Raw genomic sequence first — 23860 nt, forward strand, 5'->3', positions numbered from 1 at the left:
TCAAATGTAACTAGCAAATGATCAAAAAAAGCCATTTATACCCAAGATATAGAGAGAACCAACACCCATGTGTACCAGGAGCCATTGCCAATAGATGAGAGCTAAAAGGACAGGAAGTTTTCCAAAGTCATGACAACCATAAATGACAAATGAAAATATATTCCAAAGCATTGATAAAAAGAGAAAGTCATATTAAGATAATTTTGCCATTTCTTGGTATGCCTTCAAAATTAGTGAAAAAGGAAACCATATTTAAGTTTTTTTATTTTTAAATTCACAAACATAAAATGAAATGAATATTTTATAGACCCCATAAAACAGATAAAGAGGATTGCACATGAAACAAGTTCTAATGTGCATAGCTTGATTTTCCTGTTCAGTAATTAAAAAAGTCAACATGGCACTTTCAAAGCTATTCTTATTCCTTCTGGACTTCCTTCTGTTCTACTGGATATATTATTAAAATTCATCAATTCCCTTTATTATTTTTTGGTGGATGGAGACTGTGGGGAGAAAAATCTTATTCATAGTCCCCCTCACATTACTATTTTCTGCTATCCAAAATTGAAAAAAAAAATGGTAACGAAAGCACAGTCAAGCAAAATCAATTCCCACACTATTTCCCAAAATGTACTTTTTAATGTATATCTCATATCCATCAGCTCTGGATCAGGAGACAGGCTGAACGGATCTTTGTATCTCCCCTGCTGTACTGGTTGATCGTTACAACAATCAGAGGTGTGACATCTTCCAAAGCTAAAACAAAGATAATCACAATGTTGTGATTATCATCAATGACTCCCTGCAGCCTGCAGGAGTTCATCCAACACTTCCGAGATTCCATTGAAGCTTCCATGTGTCTTTTTATGTTTCACCATTCATATGCCAAAATTTATTCAGCCATTCTTTACATAGCTGCATGTGATCAGAATTTCTTCTTTATATACCTTGGACATGGAGCCTTTATGAAGGAAGCTTGCTGCAAATCTTTTCCCAGTTAATTGCTTCCCTTTAAATTTTAGATGTACTGGGCTTTTTGTATTACAAAAACTGGCCTCTTTCTTTTCTGTGATGCTCTCCGTCCCTTGTTTGGTGATGAACTCTCCCACTATTCAGAAATGTCTCTTCTTCTTGGCTCCTTTAATTTACTTGAGGTGACCTTTTATATCTAAGTAATGAATTCATTAGGAGCTAATCTTGGTACACAGTTTAAGATGTTGGTCTATACCTATTTTCTGCCAGACTACTTTTCAGTGTTTCCAGCACTTTGTAGTGGTTAGTAAGTCCTGGCTCCATAGTGGAGGTCTTTGGATTGATTGAACATGTAGTTACTACACTCATTATCTTTTGTATATTACACACCTGATCTCTTCAGTTTCTCAAGATCTTTATTTTTAAGTAGGACAAAACAGTTTGGATGACAACAGATTTCTAGTATGGTTTCAGATTTGGTCTTGCTAGGCCTACTTTCTAGAATATTGGAAGAGGCTGTGGAAAGAAATGAATGAATGTACTTGTGAGAAGAACACATCTTTAGATTTGGAAGGAACTACAGCAGCTGGAGCCAATCTCATTTTAGAGACGAGTAAAGTAAACACAGAAAGGTTGTTCCTTGTCCAGAGTTACAGAACTAGAGAGTACTTTAGTCAGGATTTGAAACCAAAACTTCCTGACTCCAAATCTAGAGCAATGCTTTCCAAGTATTGTCTTCATCTACACTGTTCTTAATGTCAATTTGAAGTAAGTGTCTAAACTGTCCAGATGTTTAAGCCTACTGACTCCACTATGACATTTAGGACACAAGGAATAGTAAGCATTAAAAAACCTACCACTTCCATAGTGATTTAAGTCTAGGAGAGTGTTTTAGAAATATGGTCTCATTTGATGCTCACATCAACCTTGGAAGGTAGGTACACTTATTATCCTGATTCTAAAGATGGAGAAACCAAGGCAGTAATAGGTTAGGTGATTTGCCTAGGGTAATAAATATATAGTAAGTTTCAGATACCAAATTTGAACTTGGGTCTCATGGTTTGAAGCACAGCACTCTATCTATTGGGTTACCTAAATGCTCAAAGAAAGCATGGCAGAAATACAAGTATAACAGATACCAAAATATTTATATGAAGACTTTTTGTACCAGCAAACAACAGGAAACAAAGTGAGTACCAATTAATTGGGGAATGGCTGGAGAAAGTACAGCATATAAATGTCATGAAATAATGAGAGGTAATGACAAACACCAGGATTTCAGAGAAAAATTCACTACATTTATAAGACTTTATGCATAGTATGAAATCTGGGATGTCTAATAAAGTCTCTCATATTGGGAGGTCTAATGAAGTCTGTCCTGCAGCAAAAGACCTTCTCTTATTAATTAGATCCAAGAGTTTTATCTCTAAGATTTTTCCCACATCCAGTCAAGTAGGAGCTCTAAGTGAAGGAAGTCTTTCCCACAACCTTCATTTCTATAAGCCATCATTCCACTATAAATATTGTTGTCTACTGATCTCCCTCTTCCAGAGAAAAGCATGTCCCCTTTATGAACATCCATAAGTCTTCTCTCCATCCTGAATCCTCTGATACAAAGTAAGAGATGATCTTGGGCTGAAGGCCTTCTAACATAGAATTCATAAAGCTTCTCCTCAGAATGATTCTTCTGATGTTAAACAAGCTCTGTACTTCATTTAGATGCCTTTCCTCATTCATTACAATGATAAGTTTTCTATCTGGCATGAATTTTCTGATGGTAAAAAAGAGATGAATGTTGCCTGAAAGTTTTACCACATTGACTATATTTGTCAGGTTTCTTTCCAGTGTGGATTCCATCATGTTCAATAAACTCAGAGTGGTAACTAAAGGCTCCACCACATTCATGACACTCATAAAGCTTCCTTGTACTGTGGATTCTCAGATATTCACCAAGACTACAGCCTTTCCATGCTGATTACATTCAGATAGTTTCTTAGCAGTGTGGATTCTCTGATGTTCAGCTAGATTGTAATTAAATCCCAAAACCTTTCAACATTGATTATGTTCATAAGGGTTCTTTCCAGTGTGAATTCTCTGATTGATGTGCAGGAATATTGGAGTTCCACAGGACAGCCTTTCCACATTCACTATGTTCATAAGGATTTTCTTTTGTGTGGATTCTCTGGTGTACAGAAAGATTAGAGCTCTGAGTGAAAGCCTTTCCACACTGATTACATTCAAAAGGTTTCTCTCCAGTGTGGATTCTCTGATGGGCAGCAAGACTGGACCTCCTTGTAAAAGCCTTTCCACATTGATTACATTCATAAGGGTTCTTTTCATTGTAGACTCTCTGATAAGCAGCAATATTGAAGTCCCATTGGAAAGTCTTTCGACATTGATCATGTTCATAAGGATTCTCTTTTGTGTGGATTCTTTGATGTACGGAAAGATTGGAGCGCTGAGTGAAAGCCTTTCCACATTGATTACATTCATAAGGTTTCTCACCAGTGTGGGTTCTCTGATGTGTAATGAGACTGGACCTTCTTGTAAAAGCCTTTCCACATTGATTACATTCATAAGGTTTCTCTCCAGTGTGGATTGTCTGATGGGCAGCAAGATGGGACTTCTTTCGGAAAGTCTTTCCACATTCATTACATTTATAAGGTTTCTTTCCAGTGTGGGTCCTCTGATGTGCAATAAGATTGGAGCTCTGTCGGAAAGTCTTTCCACATTGATTACATTCATAAGGTTTCTCTGCAGTATGGGTTCTCTGGTGTGTAGAAAGACTTGAGTGGTTTGTAAAAGCCATTTCACATTGATTACATTCATAAAGTTTCTCTCCAGTATGGATTCTCTTATGTTTAGCAAGACTGGAGAGGTATCTGAAAGCCTTTCCACATTGATTACATTCATAAGGTTTCTCTCCAGTGTGAATTCTCTGATGTGCAGCAAGATCAGAGTTGCGTTGGAAAGCCTTCCCACATTTATTGCATTCATAAGGTTTCTCTCCAGTGTGAATTTTCTGATGGTGTAAAAAGCTTGATCTGGAGCAAAAGGCCTTCCCACATTGATTACATTTGTAAGGTTTCTCTCCAGTGTGAATTCTCTGGTGGGCAGTAAGACTGCAGTTCTGTTGGAAAGTCTTTCCACACTGATTACATTCATAAGGTTTCTCACCAGTGTGAATTCTCTGATGGTGCAAAAAGCTTGATCTGGAGCAGAAGGCTTTCCCACATTGATTACATTCATAAGGTTTTTTCCCAGTATGAATTCTCTGATGCACAGCAAGATTACAGTTCTGGTGGAAAGTCTTTCCACATTGATTACACTCATAAGGTTTCTCACCAGTGTGAATTCTCTCATGTATAGCAAGACTGATGCTCCATCGGAAAGTATTTCCACATTTTTTACATTCATAAGGTTTCTCTCCACTGTGAATTCTCTGATGGCCAATAAGGACTGATTTGTAGCAGAAGGCTTTCCCACATTCATTACATTTATAAGGTTTTTCTCCAGTGTGAATTCTTTGATGACCAATAAGGCGTGATTTATAGCCAAAGGCCTTCCCACATTCATTGCATTTATAAGGTTTCTCTCCAGTATGAATCTTCTGATGTCTAACAAGATCTGAGTTCAAATGAAAGGCCTTCCCACACTTATTACATTCATATGTTTTCATTCCAGTATGAAATGTCGGATGGTAAGGAAGAGATGAGTGATGGGATAAGGTTGCTTCACATTCATTATATTCGTAAGGCTCCTTTGTAATGTGGATTTTCTGATGAGTCATAAGCTTAGAGTCCTCACTGAAGGCCTTTTTCCCTTCATTACATAGGTAAAGCTCTTTGCCAGTATAACTTTTCTGATGTCCAGTGAGGTCTGAACTCAAGCTGAAGGCCACCTTCTCTTGATACCTTTGCATTTCAGGAGGCTTCTCATGGGACTGAATAAGCTCTGCCTGTTCAGTAAAGAATTTGTACTGGGAACAGTCATTCCTTGGGGTCAATATCTTACAATGATTTAGGCCTGAATGTTGTATCAAGGTCTTTCCAACTTTATCAAATTCATCAGGATTCTGTGGATTTTTATCTACGTTGATATCAGAGTCACAGATTTCTCTCACACTGAAGTCACAGGGGCCATTGTTCATGAATCGTAGCTGGCCAGCTTCTTCCACAGAAATGCTCAGGTTGGTAGTAGTCTCATTCACTTTAAACCTGGTTACTGCATCTGAGGAAACAAACAAACATACACACATAAATATATAATTTTCCCTCAAATGGCAAAAAGGAAACTAAATTTTATTCTATTTCTCCAGGCAAAAAGAAGATTAATGTCAGGTTAAAAAATCGAAAGAATTTTTGGCACTTTGTCAGAAGGGCACAATTTGATATAATCACTGCATGAACACCAAAACCATTGTGGGCCTGATTATGACATTTTGGAGTCAATGAAGAGAAATTTTAGAAAATAAATGGATAGTGACTGTCCTAAAGAGGTGATGGGCCAAAACAGAATGTATTATATCCCGGGGAAATTTTTTAAAAATGGTTGATAGTCATGTTGTGGTCTGAGACATGAAAACAGGAAAAAAATAGATTTAAAAGGGTACACCAGGAAAATGATTATACTTAGTGATTTAATAAATAACGAAATAATGTGAATGTTTAGCATATGCTCAGCAAATAGCAAAATATCTATCAGCCTTAACAGAATACAAGAAAAGGTGGATGTAGCACTCAATAGTATTACATGACAGTTAAAAAGAAGAAACCTATTTCTCAACAGTATATGAAATTGATAAAGAATGACCACATGATCGTACAGCAAATCTGATCAGCACAAAAACACCAGGAAAATTACCTGAGACTGACAAAATAAAAAGTAAAATTTTAAAAAAGGGATTTGAAGAAAGCATTTAAAGTCAAATGCTGCAACACCATCTAATGCTGTGGAAGGAGTATAAATAGACACAGAGCTTGAGTTTCTGGGACTGCAGGATGTAAGCTGATGGCATACTGTGGGTCTGAGCTAATGGCATATTCAAATGATTTATTCTGCCTATTCAGGTTTGAAAATTCTTCAACTAGCCATTTATTTTGTTGACTTTTGGGGGGGCCAAAAACAAAATATGGACTTCTACCTTTCAGCAAAAGAACTTGTAAAATGCTTTCCCATTTTCTACCTCATCTATGTGTAGGGGAACATTTTCACTGTATTATCCTTATAAATCAAAAGACAGCAGAGAGCACATTGAATAGAGGCTTGGATTTAGCAGTCAGGAAGACCTCAGTTCAAATTCCATCTCAGACACTTGCTAGCATGGTGACTCTGAGCAAGTCACAACCTACTTCTGTTTCCTCAATTGTAAAATTGAGATAATATCAGTATCCATCTTTAAGCATAGTTGTGAAGATCAAATTAGATAATGTCTATAAAGCACTAAGCCTAGTAACAGACATACATCAGGCACTATATAAATGCTAATTATTATTGGTTTTGTTGTTATTATTATTCAATCAACTTGAAAAAAGTGCACCTTTGAAATGAATTTCACAATTATGTTTTGTTGTACACATTCCAAGTTGTAAGTGCTTTGATTAAAAATGTTATTCCTATTCAACAAAATCTATAAAATAAATTTACAATGAAGTCTTGCAAGTAATAGTAAACATGAGCTCTTATTAGATTTTACAAAAAATTTATTCTAGAAAGCCCCATATTAAGTTTTTGTAATTTAGTGAGTTCTTCTCCCAAAAGCTGGGGTCTCTGGATTTATCAAACACTAGATGACTGGTCATTTACTATGGTGTCTTGTGTACCTAATCTATTCCACTGATCCACCACTCTATTTCTTAGCCAGGACCAGATTGCTTTGACAATTACTAATTTATATTACAGTTTTAGATCTGGTTTGGCTAGACTACCTTCCTGCACTTTTGTTTTCATTAGTTCCTTTGATATTCGTGACCTTCTGTTCTTCCAGAGGAATTTTGTTATGATTTTTTTTAGCTCTATACAATAAGTTTTTGGTACTTTTACTGGTATGGCACTGGGTAAATTAATTAATTTAGGTGAAATTGTCATTTGTAATATGTTGGCTTAGCCTACGCATGAGCAATTCATATTTTTCCAGTTGTTTGGATCTGACTTTATTTGTGTGAAAAGTATTTTTATATGTTTAGATAGTTCCTGGCTTTCTCTTGGCAGGCAGACTCCCATGTATTTTATATTGTTCATAGTTATTTTAAATGGAATTTCTCTATCTCTTGCTGCTGGACTTTGTTGGTAATACACAAAAATAATGGTGATTTGTGTGGATTTATTTTATATCCTGCAATTTTGCTAAAATTGATAATTGTTTCAACTAGTTTTTAGTTGATTCTTTAAGATTCTCTAAGTATACCACCATATCTTCTGCAAAGAGTAATGATTTTGTTTCCTGACTGGTCATAATGGGGTGAGTTAGAGCTGACCCCTGCCCTCCTCAGACCTCTGCATCCAGGGCCTGCTGAGGTAAACTTGGGGCTCTGCAATATGGGAGGAACAGGATGGAGTCAGGAGGAAGGGTCTCACCTTTGTTGCCTACGTGGCAATTCCAGTTCTTTGTCTGGACTTGCCTGACCACATGGCACTTCCAGTTCTTTGTCTGGACTTGCCTGACCACAGGGAACTTCAGGTGAATTCGGGAGGAGAAGGGGAGGAGAGTAGGTGGAACCAGGGCGGCCCTAATGCCTACGTAACCAAAGATATAAAAGTTTGCTTCTAACCTGAATAAATCGGAGTTCCTTCCATCCATTCTTGGCTCCCGCCTCAATCATTGCATCCTGAGACAGGTCCTTGCTGGTCAAGGACTACCAGGGGTGAGAGGACCCCAACAATTGCCTATTCTAATTCCTTCAATTTATTTTTCTCCTCTTATTGCTATAGCTAACATTTCTAGTACAATACTGAGTAATAGTGGTGATAATGGGCATCCTTCCTTCACCCCTAATCTTATTAAGAAGACTTTTAGCTTATTCTCATTACAGATAATGCTTGCTGATGGTTTTAGATAGATACTACTTATCATTTTAAGGAGAGCTCCAGTTATTCCTATGCTCCCTAAGGTTTTTAATAGGAACTGGATGCTGTATTTTGTCAAAAGCTTTTTCTGCATCTACAGAGATAATTATATGATTTCTGTCAGTTTTCTTATTGCTATGGTCAATTATGCAAATAGTTTTCCTAATATTGAACCAGCCCTGCATTCCTGCTATAAATCCTACCTGCTTATAGTATATGATCCTTGTAATATATTGCTATAATCTCCTCAAATTTCCCCAGAGGTCTATCATAGCTAACATTTCTAACATGCTACTTCCTTAATTTCCTTCTTGTTTATTTTATGATTAGATTTATCTAGTTCTGAGAGGGGAAAATTGAGGTCCCCCACTAGTATCATTTTACTCTTTATTTCCTCCTGTACCTCCTGTAACTCATTTAACTTTTCCTTTAAAAACTTGGATGCTATACCATTTGTTACAGATAGACAGACAGAGAGATAGACAGACAGATAGATAGAGATATATAGATATAGTACTGAAATTACTTCATTGTCTATGATACCTTTTAGCAAGATGTAGTTTCCTTTCTTATCTCTTTTAATTGGATCTATTTTGAGATAAAAAAATTACTACCCCTGCTTTTTTTTTTTACTGTAACTGAAGCATAACAGATTCTGCTCCAGCTTTTTACTGTTTCTCTCTGCTTCAAATGTGGTTCTTGTAAACAACATATTATTGGATCCTGGTTTTTAATCCATTCTGCCATCCAATTCCATTCACAATTATGATTACTGTGTTTCTCCCTTCACCCTCTTTCCCCCTATTTATCCTCCTCTCTCTCCTTTTACCCATCCCTCCTCAGCAGTGTTTTCTTTCTGACCACCACCTCCTTCAATCTGCCCTCCTCACCTACTTGCCTACAGGTTAAGATAGATTTCTATGCCCAATTGGATGTGTATATTATTCCCTCTTTGAGCCAATTCAAATAAGAGTAAGGCTTAAGAAATGTCCACTCCCTCATCTTTCCCTCTACTGTAATGTCTTTTGTCCTTCTTCATGTGAGAAAATTTACCCCATTCTACCACCTTATTCCTTCTTCGCCCAATGCAATCTTCTTTCTCATCCCTTAATTTTGTTTTGTTTTTGTTAATAACATCCAGTCAGTCAACTTATACCTTCTGAGTATCTCTACTCCTTCTAACTACCCTAATAGCAATACAGTTCTTAAGAGTTATAAATATCACCTTCCATGGCCTAGCCATATCAGATCTTAAATTGTATTATAAAGCATCAATCATCAAAACTACTTGGTACTGGCTAAGAAATAGAGGGGTAGATCAGTGGAATAGCTTAGGTATATAAGACACAGTAGTCAATGATTATAGTAATCCACTGTTTGATAAACCCAAAGACCCTAGCTTCTGGGATAAGAACTCACTATTTGATGAAAACTGCTGGGAAAACTGGAATATAGTATGGCAGAAACTGGGCATAGACCACATCAAAATAAAGTCCAAATGGGTACACAATTTAGATATAAAGCCTGATAGTATAAACAAATTAGGTGTGCAAGGAATAGTTTATCTGTCAGATTTATGGAGAATGGGGGAATTTGTGACAAAAAGGAGATAGAGAACATTGTGAAATGCAAAATGGATAATTTTTATTACATTAAATTGAAATGCTTTTACACTAAGCCAATGCAGCCAAGATTAGGAGAGAGACAGAAAACTGGGGAAGAATTTTTACAGCTAGTGTCTGTGAACAAGGCCTCATTTCTAAAATATACAGAGAACTGAGTCAAATTTATAAGAATACAAGTCATTCCCCAATTGATAAATGGTCAACGGATATGAACAGTTTTCAGATGAAGAAACTAAAACTAACTATAGTCATATGAGAAAATGCTCTAAGTCACTATTGATTAGAGAAATGCAAATCAAAACAATCTGAGGTACCTCATCACACCTATCAGATTGGCTAACATGACAAAACAAGAAAATGATAAATGTTGGAGAAGATGTGGGAAAATTGGAACATTAATTGACTGTTGGTGGCATTGGGAACTGATCCAACCATTCTGAAGAGGAATTTGGAACTATGCCTAAAGGGCTATAAAAATTTGTATACCCTTTGACCCAGCAATACCACTTCTAGGGCTATATCCCAAAGAGATCATAAAAAGGGGAAAAGGATGACACGTACAAAAATATTTATAGCAGCTCTTTTTGTGGTGGCCAAGAACAGGAAATTGAGGGGATGTCCATCCACTAGGGAATGGCTGAACAACTTGTGGTATATGAATGTAATGGAATGCTATTGTGCTGTAAGAAAGGATGAGCTGGTGGATTTAAAAAAAAACCTGGAAAGCCTTATATGAATGGATGCTGAGTGAGGGGAGCAGAAACAGGAGAACATTGTACACAGTTATAGCCACAGTGTGCAACGACTGACTTTGATAGACTTAGCTCTTCTCAGCAATGCAAGGACCTAAAACAATTCCAAAAGACTCATGATGGAAAATGCCATCCACATCCAGAAATAGAAATATGGAGTCTGAATGCAGAATGAAAAGCCTACTATTTTCTTTTTTGTGTTCTGTTTTGTTTTATGTTTTTCTGTCTCATGGTTCCTCCCATTTGTTCTAATTCTTCTATACGACATGACTGATATGAAAATAAGTTTAATAGGAATGTATATGTAGAGCCTATATCAGATTACATGCCACCTTGGGGAGTGGGAGTGGGAGAAAAATTTAAAACTTATGAAAGTGAATGTTGAAAACAAAAAATCAATATTTTTTTTAAAAAGTAAAAAAATAAATAAATATAACCTTCCTGTGCAGGGATATAAGCAATTTAATTTTATTGAATCCTTTAGCAATAGTAATTCAGTATTTAATAAACAAAAAGATCAAAGCTTTGGCGACAAAAACTCACAATTTGACAAAAACTGCTGCAAAAACTGGAACACAATATGGCAGAAACTAGCTACAGGTCAACATCTTACTCTGTATTCAAAGATAAGATCAAAATGGGTATGTGATTGAGACATAAAGGGTAATACCATAAGCAAATTAGGAGAGCAGTTAATAGTTTACCTGTCAGAGCTATGGAGAAGGGAAGAATTTATGACCAAACAAGAGATAAAGAGTATTATGAGACGTAAAATGGATAATTTTGATTACAATAAATTAAAAAGGTTTTGCACAAACAATAGCAATGCAACCAAGATTAGAAGGAAAGCAGAAATCTGTGAAACAATTTTTATAGCAAGTGTCTCTGATGAAGTTCTCATTTCTCAAATATGAAGATAACTGAGTCAAATTTATAGGGATACGAGTCACTCTTCAATTGATAAATGGTCAAAAGATATGAATAGGCAGTTTTCAAAAGAAGAAATCAAAGCTTTCTATACTCATATGAAAAAACGCTCTAAATCACTATTGTTTAGAGAAATGCAAATTAAAATAACTCTGAGGTACTGCTTCCCATCTATCAGATTGGCTAAAATGACAGAAAAGGAAAATGATAAATGTTAGAGGGGATGTGGGAAAATTGGGACACTAATGCACTGTGAAAGGAGTTGTGAACAGATCCAACCACTCTAGCAAGCAATTTGTAACTACGCCCAAAGGGCTATAAAACTGTGCATACCCTTTGATTCAGCAATACCACCACTATGTCTGCATCTTAAAGATGTTTTAAAAAGAAAAAGGGAAAAGGACCTAATTGTACAAAAATATTTTTGACAAAAACTTCAAAATTGAGAAGATATCCATCAAATGGGCAATGGCTGAATAAGTTGTATTATATGATTGCAATGGAATACTATTGTGCTGTAAGAAACAATGGTCATGATGACTCCTGAAAAACCTGGAAAGACTTACACAAACGGCTTGAAAATAAATTGAGTAGAACCAGGAGAACATTGTACACAGTAGCAGCAATATCATATGATCAACTGTGAGTGACTTAGCTATACTCAGAAATACCATCATCCAAGACAATTCCAAAGGGCTCATGAAAAACACAATCCATATCCAGAGAAAGAACTAATAGAGTGTGAATGCAGATAGAAGCACACGATTTTCACTTTTTTGATTTTTTTGCGTGGTTTTTTTGTCTTTTTATCTATCTTTTTTCACAACATGACCAATATGGAAATATGTTTTCAGTGATTATACATGTATAATCTATATCAAATTGCTTACTGTTTCAGGGAGAGGGGAATTGAGGGAGAAGTAGAAAAGTAAGAACTCAAAATTTTTTAAAAAAATAATGTTAAAAATTATCTTTACATGTAATTGAAAAAATATTATTTTTAAAAAATTAATTAAAAAATTTTTAATTTGAAGTTGAATAAAATTTTATATTTTACAATTATACAGTGAAATAAAAGTATCAATTTGGAACTTTGGGTGCAAAAGTTTTCTAGATCATTCTCATTAAGTAACAAATGAATAAAATAAAAATGCATAACTATAAAAGAATATTCTAAGTAATAGATTAAATTATTGGGAGTTTTGCAATACAATTTATATTTGTTCCTGAACGAGTCCTAAAAACCAAAGGTTTGGAGAACTACTGCTCTGATGTTATGGCTTTTCATGGCATCGATCAATATTGCTACAGAACAAACTCTCCTAGGTCTGCTCACTTCTCTCTATATCAGTTCAGACAATTTTTTGCAGGTTTCTCTCACACTGTGCCTTCCATCATTTCTTATGGCTCAATAAATTTCCTTTATATTCTTAGACCATCATTTCTTCAGTCATTTCCCAGTATATGGGTATTGTCTCCTCCAACATTTGTCATCCAGATCTTTGCAACAACAAAAACAGCAGCTGTAATTTTGTGTTGAAATGGATCTTTTTCATCTTTCTGGGATCCTTTTAGTTTACAGGACTAGTGATTATTATGGGGTCAAAGGGCACAGAGTGGAGAGAGTTTAGGCACATGGTTGCAAAAGGTATTACAAAATGTTATCCTTTCATTTTAATACTGTGTGAATGTTTGTTTAAAAGGTATTTCTTATACATGACATGCTGCTGGTTCTACTTTCTAATGCATTCCTACAAGGCAGTACTCTTCATTTCTACCCACATGGTACTGAATGGAAACAGAGAAAATCATGAAATTGGGCTGTCTGGGCCCACAACAAATTTAGATTATGCGATCTCCTCTGGGCCCTCACTGTAAGGACAAAATCCTTTTATGTCTCCCTCATTGACTCCCTATCCCACTCACCACAACAGATTTTTTCTACATCTTTTCATTCCTCCCCAATTCTCATGTTTGATTTGCTTCACCCCAGTCACTCAGCTTGGATTCGTATTTTTCTAAAACTAATTGGACACTTAACAAGAATTCTCTCATCGCACATAAAGTAGATGCCTTCTTTTCCTCCTTTTTCCTGGTCACACATGAAGAGGTGGCCTTTCTAGTTCCCAAGGCAAGCTCCTTTATATGCAAAAATGATCCCAGTCCATCCCATCTTCTCCCGCAGATTTTTCCTCCTATGTCATCCTCATTATTCTCTGATTTTCAATCTCTCCTTGTTTACTGGCTCTTTCTCTAGTGCCATAAAAAAATGATTTCTCCCTGATCCTGATAAAAGGCTCACATAGTCCATTCAAACCCACTAAATACAGTCCCTATCTTTCCTTCCATTCACGGCTAAAGACCTGGAGAGGGCCATCTAAAAGTGGCATTTCCAAATCTTTTCCTGGTATTCTCTTCCAAACTCTGTACTCCAGCTTTCAATTTCATTGTTCAGCTCAAACTGCTCTCTGCAAACTTACCAATAATCTCTCAATTGCTACATCTAATGTTTTTTTCTCTATCTTCATCCTTTTTGACCCCTCTGCAGCCTATGACACACCCTCTTTTCCTTGATACTCTCTCCTGTCTAGGTTTTGGTGATAATACTTTCTCCTGCTTCTCCCAGGATGTCCAAAACTAAATTCATTATCTTTCTCCTAACCTTCCCCACTTCTTATTTTCCTATTGCTCTCCAGGGAACCACTCTCCCAATTGTCTGCGATCATAACCTAGAGATTCCTCATTATCTCTCACACACTCACACCCCACAACCCCAATTCAACCTTATGGAAAGTCGTACTGATTCTGCCTTTGTAACATCTCCCCCATACATCCCCTTGTCTCCCAACATTGCCACTTTCTTGGTTCAGTAACCAGTCACCTCACACCTGAGATATTACTGCAAGTCTTTTGGTTGGCTTCACTGCATCAATTCTCTCCCCTATACACTCAATGTTCCACCTAGGTGTGTTGGTAAGCAAAATGGTCTCTTAGCACTTAGTTAAACCAAGTGCCCTTGAAGAGTTTGGCTTTTGTTTCCTTTGAGTAAATCAGTATATTTCATTGAGTCTTACTAGGTGCTAAGCCCCAGACCCAAACCCCTATTAGGTGTAAAACCTATGAGGGTATGGATTGGTAACTAAGGTGGCACCCAAGGTGGGGCTAACTAAGGGGAGGTGCTAACTCCAGAATCAATCATAGGAGCCTAAGTTCTGGTCATTCAGATGACGTTTGATGACGTCTGAAACAGTATAAGAAGAAAAGACAGAGCTATTTGTGCAGGGCTCTCACTCTTGGTGGCATGTGGAGACTCCAGGCAGCTGTAGCTAAGAAGCCCTCCAGCTCGTAAACCCAAATGCTGAGACTTTGTTAAACTCTGGTAACTATGTATTGGGATTTGAATCAGACAAGGTCTGTCTGTCAATGTTTGTACTTTGTTTGTATTTGTTCCGAAGTTCAGGGTACTGACTTTTTCCCCTGAACTAAGTGAATTGTATTTGTATGCTGAATTAAAGTAAGCTTGTCAACCCCTTAACTTTGCTTTCCTTACTAAAGCAGATCAAAAGAACCTGTACTTTTGCAACATGCTGGTAGCATTCTTGTTGCTGGGCTTGTGTTGGTCTTTTACCCCCCACAACAGCTGCTAGCCGGATTGTTGAAACATTACGTATCAAATTCATCTTCCTAAAAGGCACTTCTGATAATGGCACTGCCTAATCCATAAACTCCCTTGGCTCCCTATCCCCAGGATCAAATACAGAATCCTCTGCTTGGCTGTTAAAACCCTTCATCATCAGCCCTTCTCCTGCTTCCCCAGTCTTTTCACCTTACTCCTCATCCACACAGGCAACAATCAGTGGCACAGGCCTCCTCTTTGTTCCTTGACCAGGACACTCCGTCTCCTGCCTCTGTGTTTCCTCTGGCTGCCCCTTGTGCTCACTCTGGCTTCCCTGATGTCCCACCTAAAACCCCTCATTCTACAATAAGTCTTCTCCAGTCCTCCTTAGCCTTAGTGCCTTCCCTCTCTAGATTAGCTCTAGTTTATCGTGGATGTAGTAGGTCTGTACATAGTTGTTTCCATGTTGTCTTGCCACTAGACTGTGAAGTCTTTGAGAGGAGGGCTTGTCCCCTGCCTTTCTTTGTATTCCTAGTGCTTAACACAGGGTCTGGAATGTAGTAGGTACTTAATAAATGCTTGTTGACTAGAACAAAATCTTGGAAAGTGTTTATAATAAATAGCCTCAGCCCTTTCTGGATGCTTTCAAGACAGTTCAATGTCCCAAAGTTCCAAACAGACTTCTCACAGGATCGTAGATTTATCACTGAAAGGGAACTGAAAGGCCATGGAGTCCAACTACCTCAATTTAAAGATGGGGAAACTGAGGCTCAGAGTTTCAGTGACTTGCCCGGGATCACTTTGTTAAAAAGTATCTGGGGGCAGGTAGGTGGCATAGTGAGTAGAGCACTAGCTCCGGAGTCAGAAGGCCCAAGTTCAAATACGGCCTCAGACACTTGATACTTACTAGCTGTGTGACCTTGGGCAAGTCAACCCCAATTGCCTTGGTTTCCCTCTAAAAAAAAAAATCCCTCCCCCCCAAAAAAAGTATCTAAAAAGGAATTCCATGTGAGGTCTTCCTGTCCCCAAGGCCAGCACTCCCTTCACCACAACATAAACAAGTGCCTCATGATAAAAGATCTCATACATCTGCTTCTGTCTCACTCACCTGGACAAAACTTCCTTGGGCCTTTTGGCTCCAGAATCCATGGCGCTTCCCCTCTCTGGACATAGGAGATTAGATCTTCTCTGGGAACTGGAAACCCTGGGCATGGGGAATATAGAAAGCATGAAGATGGAGAGAAATTCATAATTTCTAATTATGATCTAATGGCCTAATCACAGATCCATTCTTGCCTCCAAGAATTTAGCTGTCCTCAAGCGATGCATTTGAACATCTCCCCAGTCTTCTTTCACCCAACTTCCCTTCCACATGTGCAATAATCAGTGGTACTTGTCTCTCTTTTTTTTCCTTGACCAGGACACTCCATTTCCTGACTTCAGGTTTTCTCTGCCTGCCCCTCATGCTTTACTCTGGCATATCTTTAGGACCCCTATGTCATCCTTTAAGGATGTCTGGTGTTCCATCCAAAATTTCTGGGCTGTTATCTCTAAGACCTTGCAGATACAAGGAGGGGAGTGTTGCTAGCCCTTCATTCCAACCAATCACATTGTTCCCTGTGACTCAGCTCTGTACCCAATGATGTCCTCAACTCCATGATACCATCTCCCTGTTCTGCTCTTTGTTCCGTATTCCTCAAAACCTATTAAAAGGGAGTCAACTGTCTGCTTGGGATCTCTGGCCAGAAGCAGAGCCATGAACCCTATTATTGGCAGACAGCATGCCCCTGCTAATGAAGGCTATCTGGTTCAGAGAACTGCCTCAGTTTACCTTATTGTTGAATTTTACACACAACACTGTGTGTGGAACAATGAGCTACCAATTGATGATTGTTAACAAGAAGATCTTTCTAAATTCTAGACCCATCCCAAAGAGGAAGGGGTTGCCTTGAAAGGTAGAGGGTTTCCTTCACTGCCCATTGTCAAGGAAAAGCTGCATGAGAGACCTTCAGAGATTTGGTAGACAAAAATCATGTCTAGTAGAGGGTAGCCTAGATAACCCCTGAGATTAGCTCTAAGTCTGAGGTTCTGTAACTTGGTTCAAGTTTTGACCTGAAGATGCATAAAATAAAAAGAGATAATTTCAGCAGCAACAAAGGAAAGTCCCAGTTCCCATCACATAATTCAAAGACCTTTCATAGGAAAACGAGGCAGCAGGAGGACCCTGTGGAGAGACCAGCACATTTGCTTTTCAAATAACTGATAAGGCTCAAATCCTATACACTAGGGAAGGAATGAAGATATTGCTTTGATGACTGATTCAGTTGCCTGAGAAAATGGTCCTTACCCAGGAACAGCAGGTTCTGTACATTCTCCAGCATGACCTCCTTGTACAACTCTTTCTGAGAATGGTCCAAAAGGCCCCACTCCTCCAGGGTGAAATCCACAGCCACATCCTGGAATGTCACCAATGCCTAAATCATCAAAAGTCACAAGTTTTAGAGCTGAATGAGACTCCAGAATTCATCTAGCCCAATCTTTACCAACTTACTTGAAGAAACTGAAGCACAGAAGGGATGTGACCAAAACTCATACTTTATGAGCGTCAGAGCCAACACTAGAAACCATACTCATTGAGAGCCCAATTTGAAGTGAGAATCATGTTGGATAAGCAAGAGCTAGAGAAATGTCTTAATACCAAATGCTTCTCCTCTGGAATCAGGGAGAAGGTATGTACTCTACTGATGAAGGATGAGAATCTATGTAGGAGAAAAAGAAAATGTGTTATAAAATTCTTCTTCATCAGAAGTGTCGTAAGTGAAATGTTAAAAAAAATTCCATGAAGAGTTTGAGAGAAGCTGGCAAGTTAAGTATATTATTGGGAGAAAATCTTATCTGTGATCACTGAAGAAGGAGCAAAGGAAAAGCAATTATCTAGTTAATTTCCTAAAAGGTGGAAATAAAGTCTCAATGAGATGAAAGCATGAAGAGGATTCATAAAGATAGTACTCACCATCTGGGCTGAATTGAATTACATGGAACTCTTTCCAAGTCAAAGTGAAGAAGAGTTATCTATTGTTTTATTGAAGGCTTGAGGTGACACTAGGTATGATGTGTCATAGCCAAAATAGCTTCTGTCTTTGCTTTATGATTGCTTTCACTTGTTAGTGGCACCTATTCCTTAGTTTTCATTATTAGTTACATAGAAATGAGTAACTATGGTGGGCTAACTCTGATGAACTGATTTCCAAGAAAGACTGACAAAAAATTTATGAGGAATAAATTATTTAAATAGACCCCTAGAACTATAGAATGTTGGGGATCAAGGGTCAGGAGAATGAGTTAAGAAGCAGATCTGATGGCCACAAGAGGGAGGCCACATCTGCAAATCCTTTGACACTTGGGAGCAGTCATCTAATGTTCCAACCTGCTACATGTAGACCATGTGTTCGGCTATTGCACTTGATTTCTGATGCTCTTCCATTTTATTTTCTTCCATTTCTAGTAGACTGATATGATTCACTTTTTCAGAGGTTCTATCACTTTGGAGTCCCTCAAACTTATAAGGTAAGTGTCCTCCTTGAATCCTATATCTGCCCCTCACCCCTTATCCAATAATTCTGTTATTTGGTTCTATTATTAATATTTTCTATCGTGTGGATAAAATTGTTTTTTCATTTTTTCACCACTTGGATTTCTTCAAGACATCTGATTTATACTCTTATTGTGATCCTCACTTTTCCTTTAACTTCCTTTATTGCTATTATTCAATTTTGAAAAATCAAAGAATTTATTGGGTTTTTCCTACACATCTTGAGATTCCCAAGAATTTATAAACCTTTCCTTTTCTTTAGGTTTTTGCAAATCATGATTCTTCTCTGTACAGCATTTACGCTTGGTGTGGGCAGTCACTATAAGAAGGCAGTCCTTTTATTGATAAATAACTGATCTCTTATTGATTCTCTAACTTACTCCCACCAGAAGCTCTTCCCACCCTCCTTCCTTCTTCATCTTCCCACATCCATCCTTCACCACTATGGGGTGATGCCGTGAACTCCAAACCTTCATTTAAGCAAAGAACTCAGCTCACACATCTCATTTCTCACCTGGCTCCACTATCTTGGAACTTCTCTGTCAGACTTCTCCATCATGCCCCGACAAGCTTATTACGATGATAACCTTGTCATCTTGTAACATCTCATCAGCCTTGGTACTCTATCTATGCCATGCAGGGTTACCCAAGACGGACAGGTCATAGTGTAGAGTTATGACAAAAGTTGTCCCGCTAGGGAAGGAAATGGCAAACCACTCCAGTATCTTTGCCAAGAAAACCCCAAGGACAGTATTAAAATGTTAAAAGACACTGGAAGATGAGCCTCTTAGGCCAGAAGGTGCCCAGCATGCTACTGGGGAAGAGCAGAGGACAAGTACAAGCAGCTCCAGAAAGAACGAAATGGCTGGGCCAAAGCCAAAGGGAAGCTCAGATGTGGATACATCAGGTAATGAAAGCAGTCCCGTGCTGTAAAGATCAATATTGCACAGGAGCCTGGAATGGGAGAGCTAAGAGCCAAGGCAAGCTGGATGTGATCAGACAGGAGATGGAGAGATTAAAGGTCAACATCTGGGATGTCAGTGAACTTAAATGGGTGGGAATGGGTGAATTTAATTCAGATCATCATCCAGTACTGCAGGCAGGAATCCCTTAAAAGAAATGGAGTAGCCCTCATAGTCAATACAAGGGTGAGAAAAGCAATTCTGGGGAAGAATCTCTAAAATGACAGAATGATATCTGTTCCAACCCAAGGCAAACTGTTCAACATCACAGTGGTACAAGACTATGCTCCAACCACTGATGCTGAAGAGGCCACAGTTGATCAATTTTATGAAGACCTACAACATCTTCTAGAAATAATACCAGGAGGGGCCCAGACAGGGCTTGAGGTCACAGCACAGGCACTCTGCGAAATGGCTGTCTCCCTTCCCAGTTTCCTCTCAGTCTGGGATTAGAGCACTAAGTGGGGACTTGTGACAATTCTCCACCAGGTCTTGAGTTTTAGGGTGTTCTCCTGGCCCCCTTTTCAGCTTCCTTTTCTGTGCTGTATCTGTCACTTAGAGTGTAAGCTACTGGAGGGCAGGGACTATCTTTCTTCTGTATTTGGCTCCCCAGTGTTCAAGACAATGCCTGGTACACAGTAGGCACTTAATAAGTGTTGACTGACCATTGACTACCCAAACACTCTCCTCTAAGTGTCTTGCCTCTTATTTTGCTTTGAAAATTAAGGTCATTCAAACTGAGCTACCTCTCCTCCCAAATACCTTTCAGACATCTTGAACAGATATCTTAAACTCAAGATATCCAAGATGGAACTCATCATCTTTCCCTCCACCACCTCCACCTTCCTTATTACTGTCAAGGGCAACACCATCTTCCCAGTCCCTCAAACTCATAACTGAGGTGTCCTGCTTGACTTCTATCTCTCATCCCCCTTTATCCAACCTCTTGCCAATATTGTCGATGTCACTTTTACAATATCTCTCCAATACATCCCCTTCTCTGCTGATACTGCAGGCCCTCATCTCCTCATCCCTGGACTTTTACAACTGGCTGCTGGTGGGTCAGTCTGCTACAAGATACTCTCCACTCCAATGGATCTTCCACTTAGCCAACAGAGTGAAGTGCCCAAATTGCTGGACCTACCATGTTACTACCCTACTCTATAAACTCCAGTGGCTCCCTCACCTCCAGCATCAAATACAAAACCCTCGTGCATCCAACAACCATCATGATCTAGACATCACCTGCTTTTTCAGTTTTCTTACACCTTCCTTCCCACCACTGGGTCTCTTTAATACAGTGACACTGGCTTCCTGGTTATGCCAGCAAAGACAGCATCCATAACATTTTCTCTGGAAAAGACCTACACATTAAAGGCCTTTGAACAGGGGAAGCATCCTCTTTCTTTCTTTTTTTTTTTTTTCAAATGTACCTTTTCTGTTTCTTCCTTGCTTAGGGAATTAGCAAAAAAGGACAGATAGGCATACAGACACATATATACACATACATATGTACATATACAGATGCACACACATATATACATTTATTGCCAAGGCACTGTTCACAGCGGGTGCTGTTGCTATGAGTATGCCAGCATAGTTCTCAGTTGCAAAATATTAAAAACTCTCCACATGGAAGGCAGAAGAAAAACATTTCTTCAGACACCAGAGAACCCAATCCCAAAACCAGTAAGTCCAATGCATCATAACAACTAAGAAGTTAGCACACATTATCACAGCAGGGAGCCACTCCATCCCAAAGCATTCCCACAAACACACTCACAAATCCTATTTCACTCCTTTCCTGCCTTCTCCCTCCTGCTGTTCTAGCCCCAGCATTTCCTGCTCCACCCTTCCTGTTCCACTTGTTTAGCAAGCTCCTCCCACCACGTGTGACCTAGGCAACCTGTGCCATAAGCAGGTCACATGGCCCCATCAATGGATGGGGAAGATCTAAATACATACATACATAATATTTGACCTCTGGGATTGAAGGAACCAAGTGTCCATCACTCTTGAGTGGATAAAACAACTGCCAAGTAGCTGTCTGGCTGCATGCTGTGCTCCCTTATTCTGGCCATCCCTAGCAAAGACCTTGACAATTCTCCCAACAGAATCTAATTATTTAATATTTCTAAGGCTTGTAGCACACAGCAGACTCCTCATGAACCAGTCCCAACCCCCTTTCCAGTCTTCTTACACCTTCCTCCCCTCCACTTCCTCTCTGACCCAGGGATACTGGCCTCCTGGATGATCCTTGTTCCAGACCCTGCATCTCCTGACTCTGTGTCTTCCCAATGGCTGTCTCTCATGCTTAGAATGTCCTCCCTAACCTCACCTGGGTCTCCTGGTTTCTTTCACATGTCAGCTAAAATCTCATCTTCTGAAAAAAGCTTTTCCTGGTCCCTTAAACTATTAGGGCTTCCTTCTTAGGGTGCCTCCCATACATACTGTAGAGAGGTTGGTTGGACACAAATGCTCACATGTTTTCTTCCCATTAGACTATGATCTTCTTGAGGGCAGGACTGATTTTTCTTTACCTTCCTTGCATCCCCTGTAGGTTAACACAGTGCTTAGCACGGAGGAGCTACATTCTATATGTTTATTGACTTGACCTAAGAAATGACAAATGGGAAGAATTCAGAGAGATCTGGGAAGACATGTGTGTCCTGAGGCAGGATGAAATGAGCAGAACCAGGAGGACAATCTCTGTTCTGCTGACAGCACTACAAAGGACATCCTATGTCTAACAGCATAGAGCTTCCTTGGCTTTCTATGATTCCACATTTGCTGATGCTGGTCAGGTCTGTGGATGGACTGCACTCACCTGGGATGAGGGTCTCTGGGTCCCAGGGGCCATTCCCTCTGCCTCCAGGCTTTGGTCCTCTGCAAACTGATCGGGGGATGGACAAAGATGACAGGGGAGGAGACTTTGTATTTGTCTTCTCTTCCTAGACTGGATGCTGACCTACCTGGAATTAGAAAGTGAGGTCTCAGAGGAGTTACCTGGCCCTGCCCTCAGGGAGAGAGTCCACCACCTGAGGAGGGCAGCAGGGAGGGTCAGCCTTGGAAATGAAATTGATCTGAACAGGAAGAGAACTTGACACGCTCTCTAACTTCTCCTCTATGGCCTCATGCCCTTCCCCCATCCTCCTACTGAGACCCAACAGACAGAAGGGGCTTAGGAACCCAGATGGGACGAGACCAGGAAGAGCCTCAGTGACTCCCGAGTGAGAGCTCTCTCTCCCACTGATATTACCGGTGACATAGGAAGGTGGGGCAGCTGCCCAATGGTGAAACTGAGGATGGCACCCAGGACCTTTGGAATATGAAGGGAGCCTGGACATGAAGCAGGGGCAGGAAGCAGCCCCGGAGCGAGTCCTGGAAGGGAGGTCTGCTCCTGGCAGAGCTGCCGGATACTCTCCAGGAGGTCAGATGGGGATGGGCCCAATGGAACGACAGTCAGCAGAGGCGGGGCGTGGGGAGAGGTCCTCCCTGAGACCTACCTGGGACCTGCACGCACAAAGCTGGTTTTCAGAAGGCAGAGAAATCTCAGCTCCAAAGGAAGAAAGCAGAGTAATCTCAGCTCTGAGAGAAGAAGGCAGACAGATCTCAGCTCCGGGGAGGCAGAGAGATCTGAGATCCAGGGAAGGCAGAGAGATCTCAGCTTAGAGGGAAGAAAACAGAAAGATTTCAGCTCAAAGGGGAAGAAGGCAGAGAGATGGGAAGGCAGAGAGATCTCAGGTACAAAGGAAGAAGGCAGAGTGATCTCAGTTCTGAGGGAAGAAAACAGAAAGATTTAAGCTCAAAGGGGAAGAAGGCAGAGGGATTTCAGTTTCAAGTTCCTGTTTTCAGGCAGCCCACTCTGGGAGGGTCCTCCTAGTCCCCAAAGCCCCACCCTGCCCAGCCCCTGAGGCCCCCAGGATGGGCCCTTTCCTCCAATCACACCCAGGCCCAGAAGCTCAGGCCCCTGCCTGCTTCTCCTCCCCAAGCCCTGCCCTCTGTCACGTGGAATGCTTTGGCCACTGGAATGGCCCCCTTCTTCCCCTCTCGCCTCCTCCCAGGCCTCCAGACTCCACCCCAGGGCTCGAATTCCATCTGGGCCCCTCCTACCAGCCTGGTCATCTCTGACAGTTCCTCCTTCCCCAGCCCTCCACTTCTTTATCTCCTTCCCTTACCCTGCTCTGGGACTCAGACCCTCCTCCTCAGCAGAATCACCTGGTCTGCTTCCAGCTCTCCCCTGCTACACCTATCTTCTTCCTCACAAGGATATGCCCACTCTCCATCCCTCCTGGCTCTCTCAGCCAATCCTCTCTCCTCATGCCCTCATTCCCTCAGGATCCCTGACC

At 39.9% G+C, this 23860-nt stretch overlaps 1 protein-coding gene across 1 annotated transcript; it reads right to left on the minus strand.

Annotated features, from left to right (window-relative positions):
• Window positions 1-270: 270 nt before the first annotated feature.
• Window positions 271-23461, minus strand: LOC118835849 (zinc finger protein 2 homolog). Its single transcript, XM_036743131.1, has 5 exons — window positions 23018-23461; window positions 22339-22483; window positions 17305-17431; window positions 16066-16161; window positions 271-5202 (listed from the first exon to the last, which is right to left on the minus strand). Exons 2-5 carry the CDS (start codon window positions 22369-22371, stop codon window positions 3038-3040), a joined length of 2421 nt encoding a protein of 806 aa, XP_036599026.1. The 5' UTR covers window positions 22372-22483; window positions 23018-23461; the 3' UTR covers window positions 271-3037.
• Between the last annotated feature and the right edge of the window lie 399 nt (window positions 23462-23860).

This window comes from Trichosurus vulpecula, chromosome 2 (genome assembly GCF_011100635.1).
Source record: "Trichosurus vulpecula isolate mTriVul1 chromosome 2, mTriVul1.pri, whole genome shotgun sequence".
Lineage (NCBI taxonomy): Eukaryota > Metazoa > Chordata > Mammalia > Diprotodontia > Phalangeridae > Trichosurus > Trichosurus vulpecula.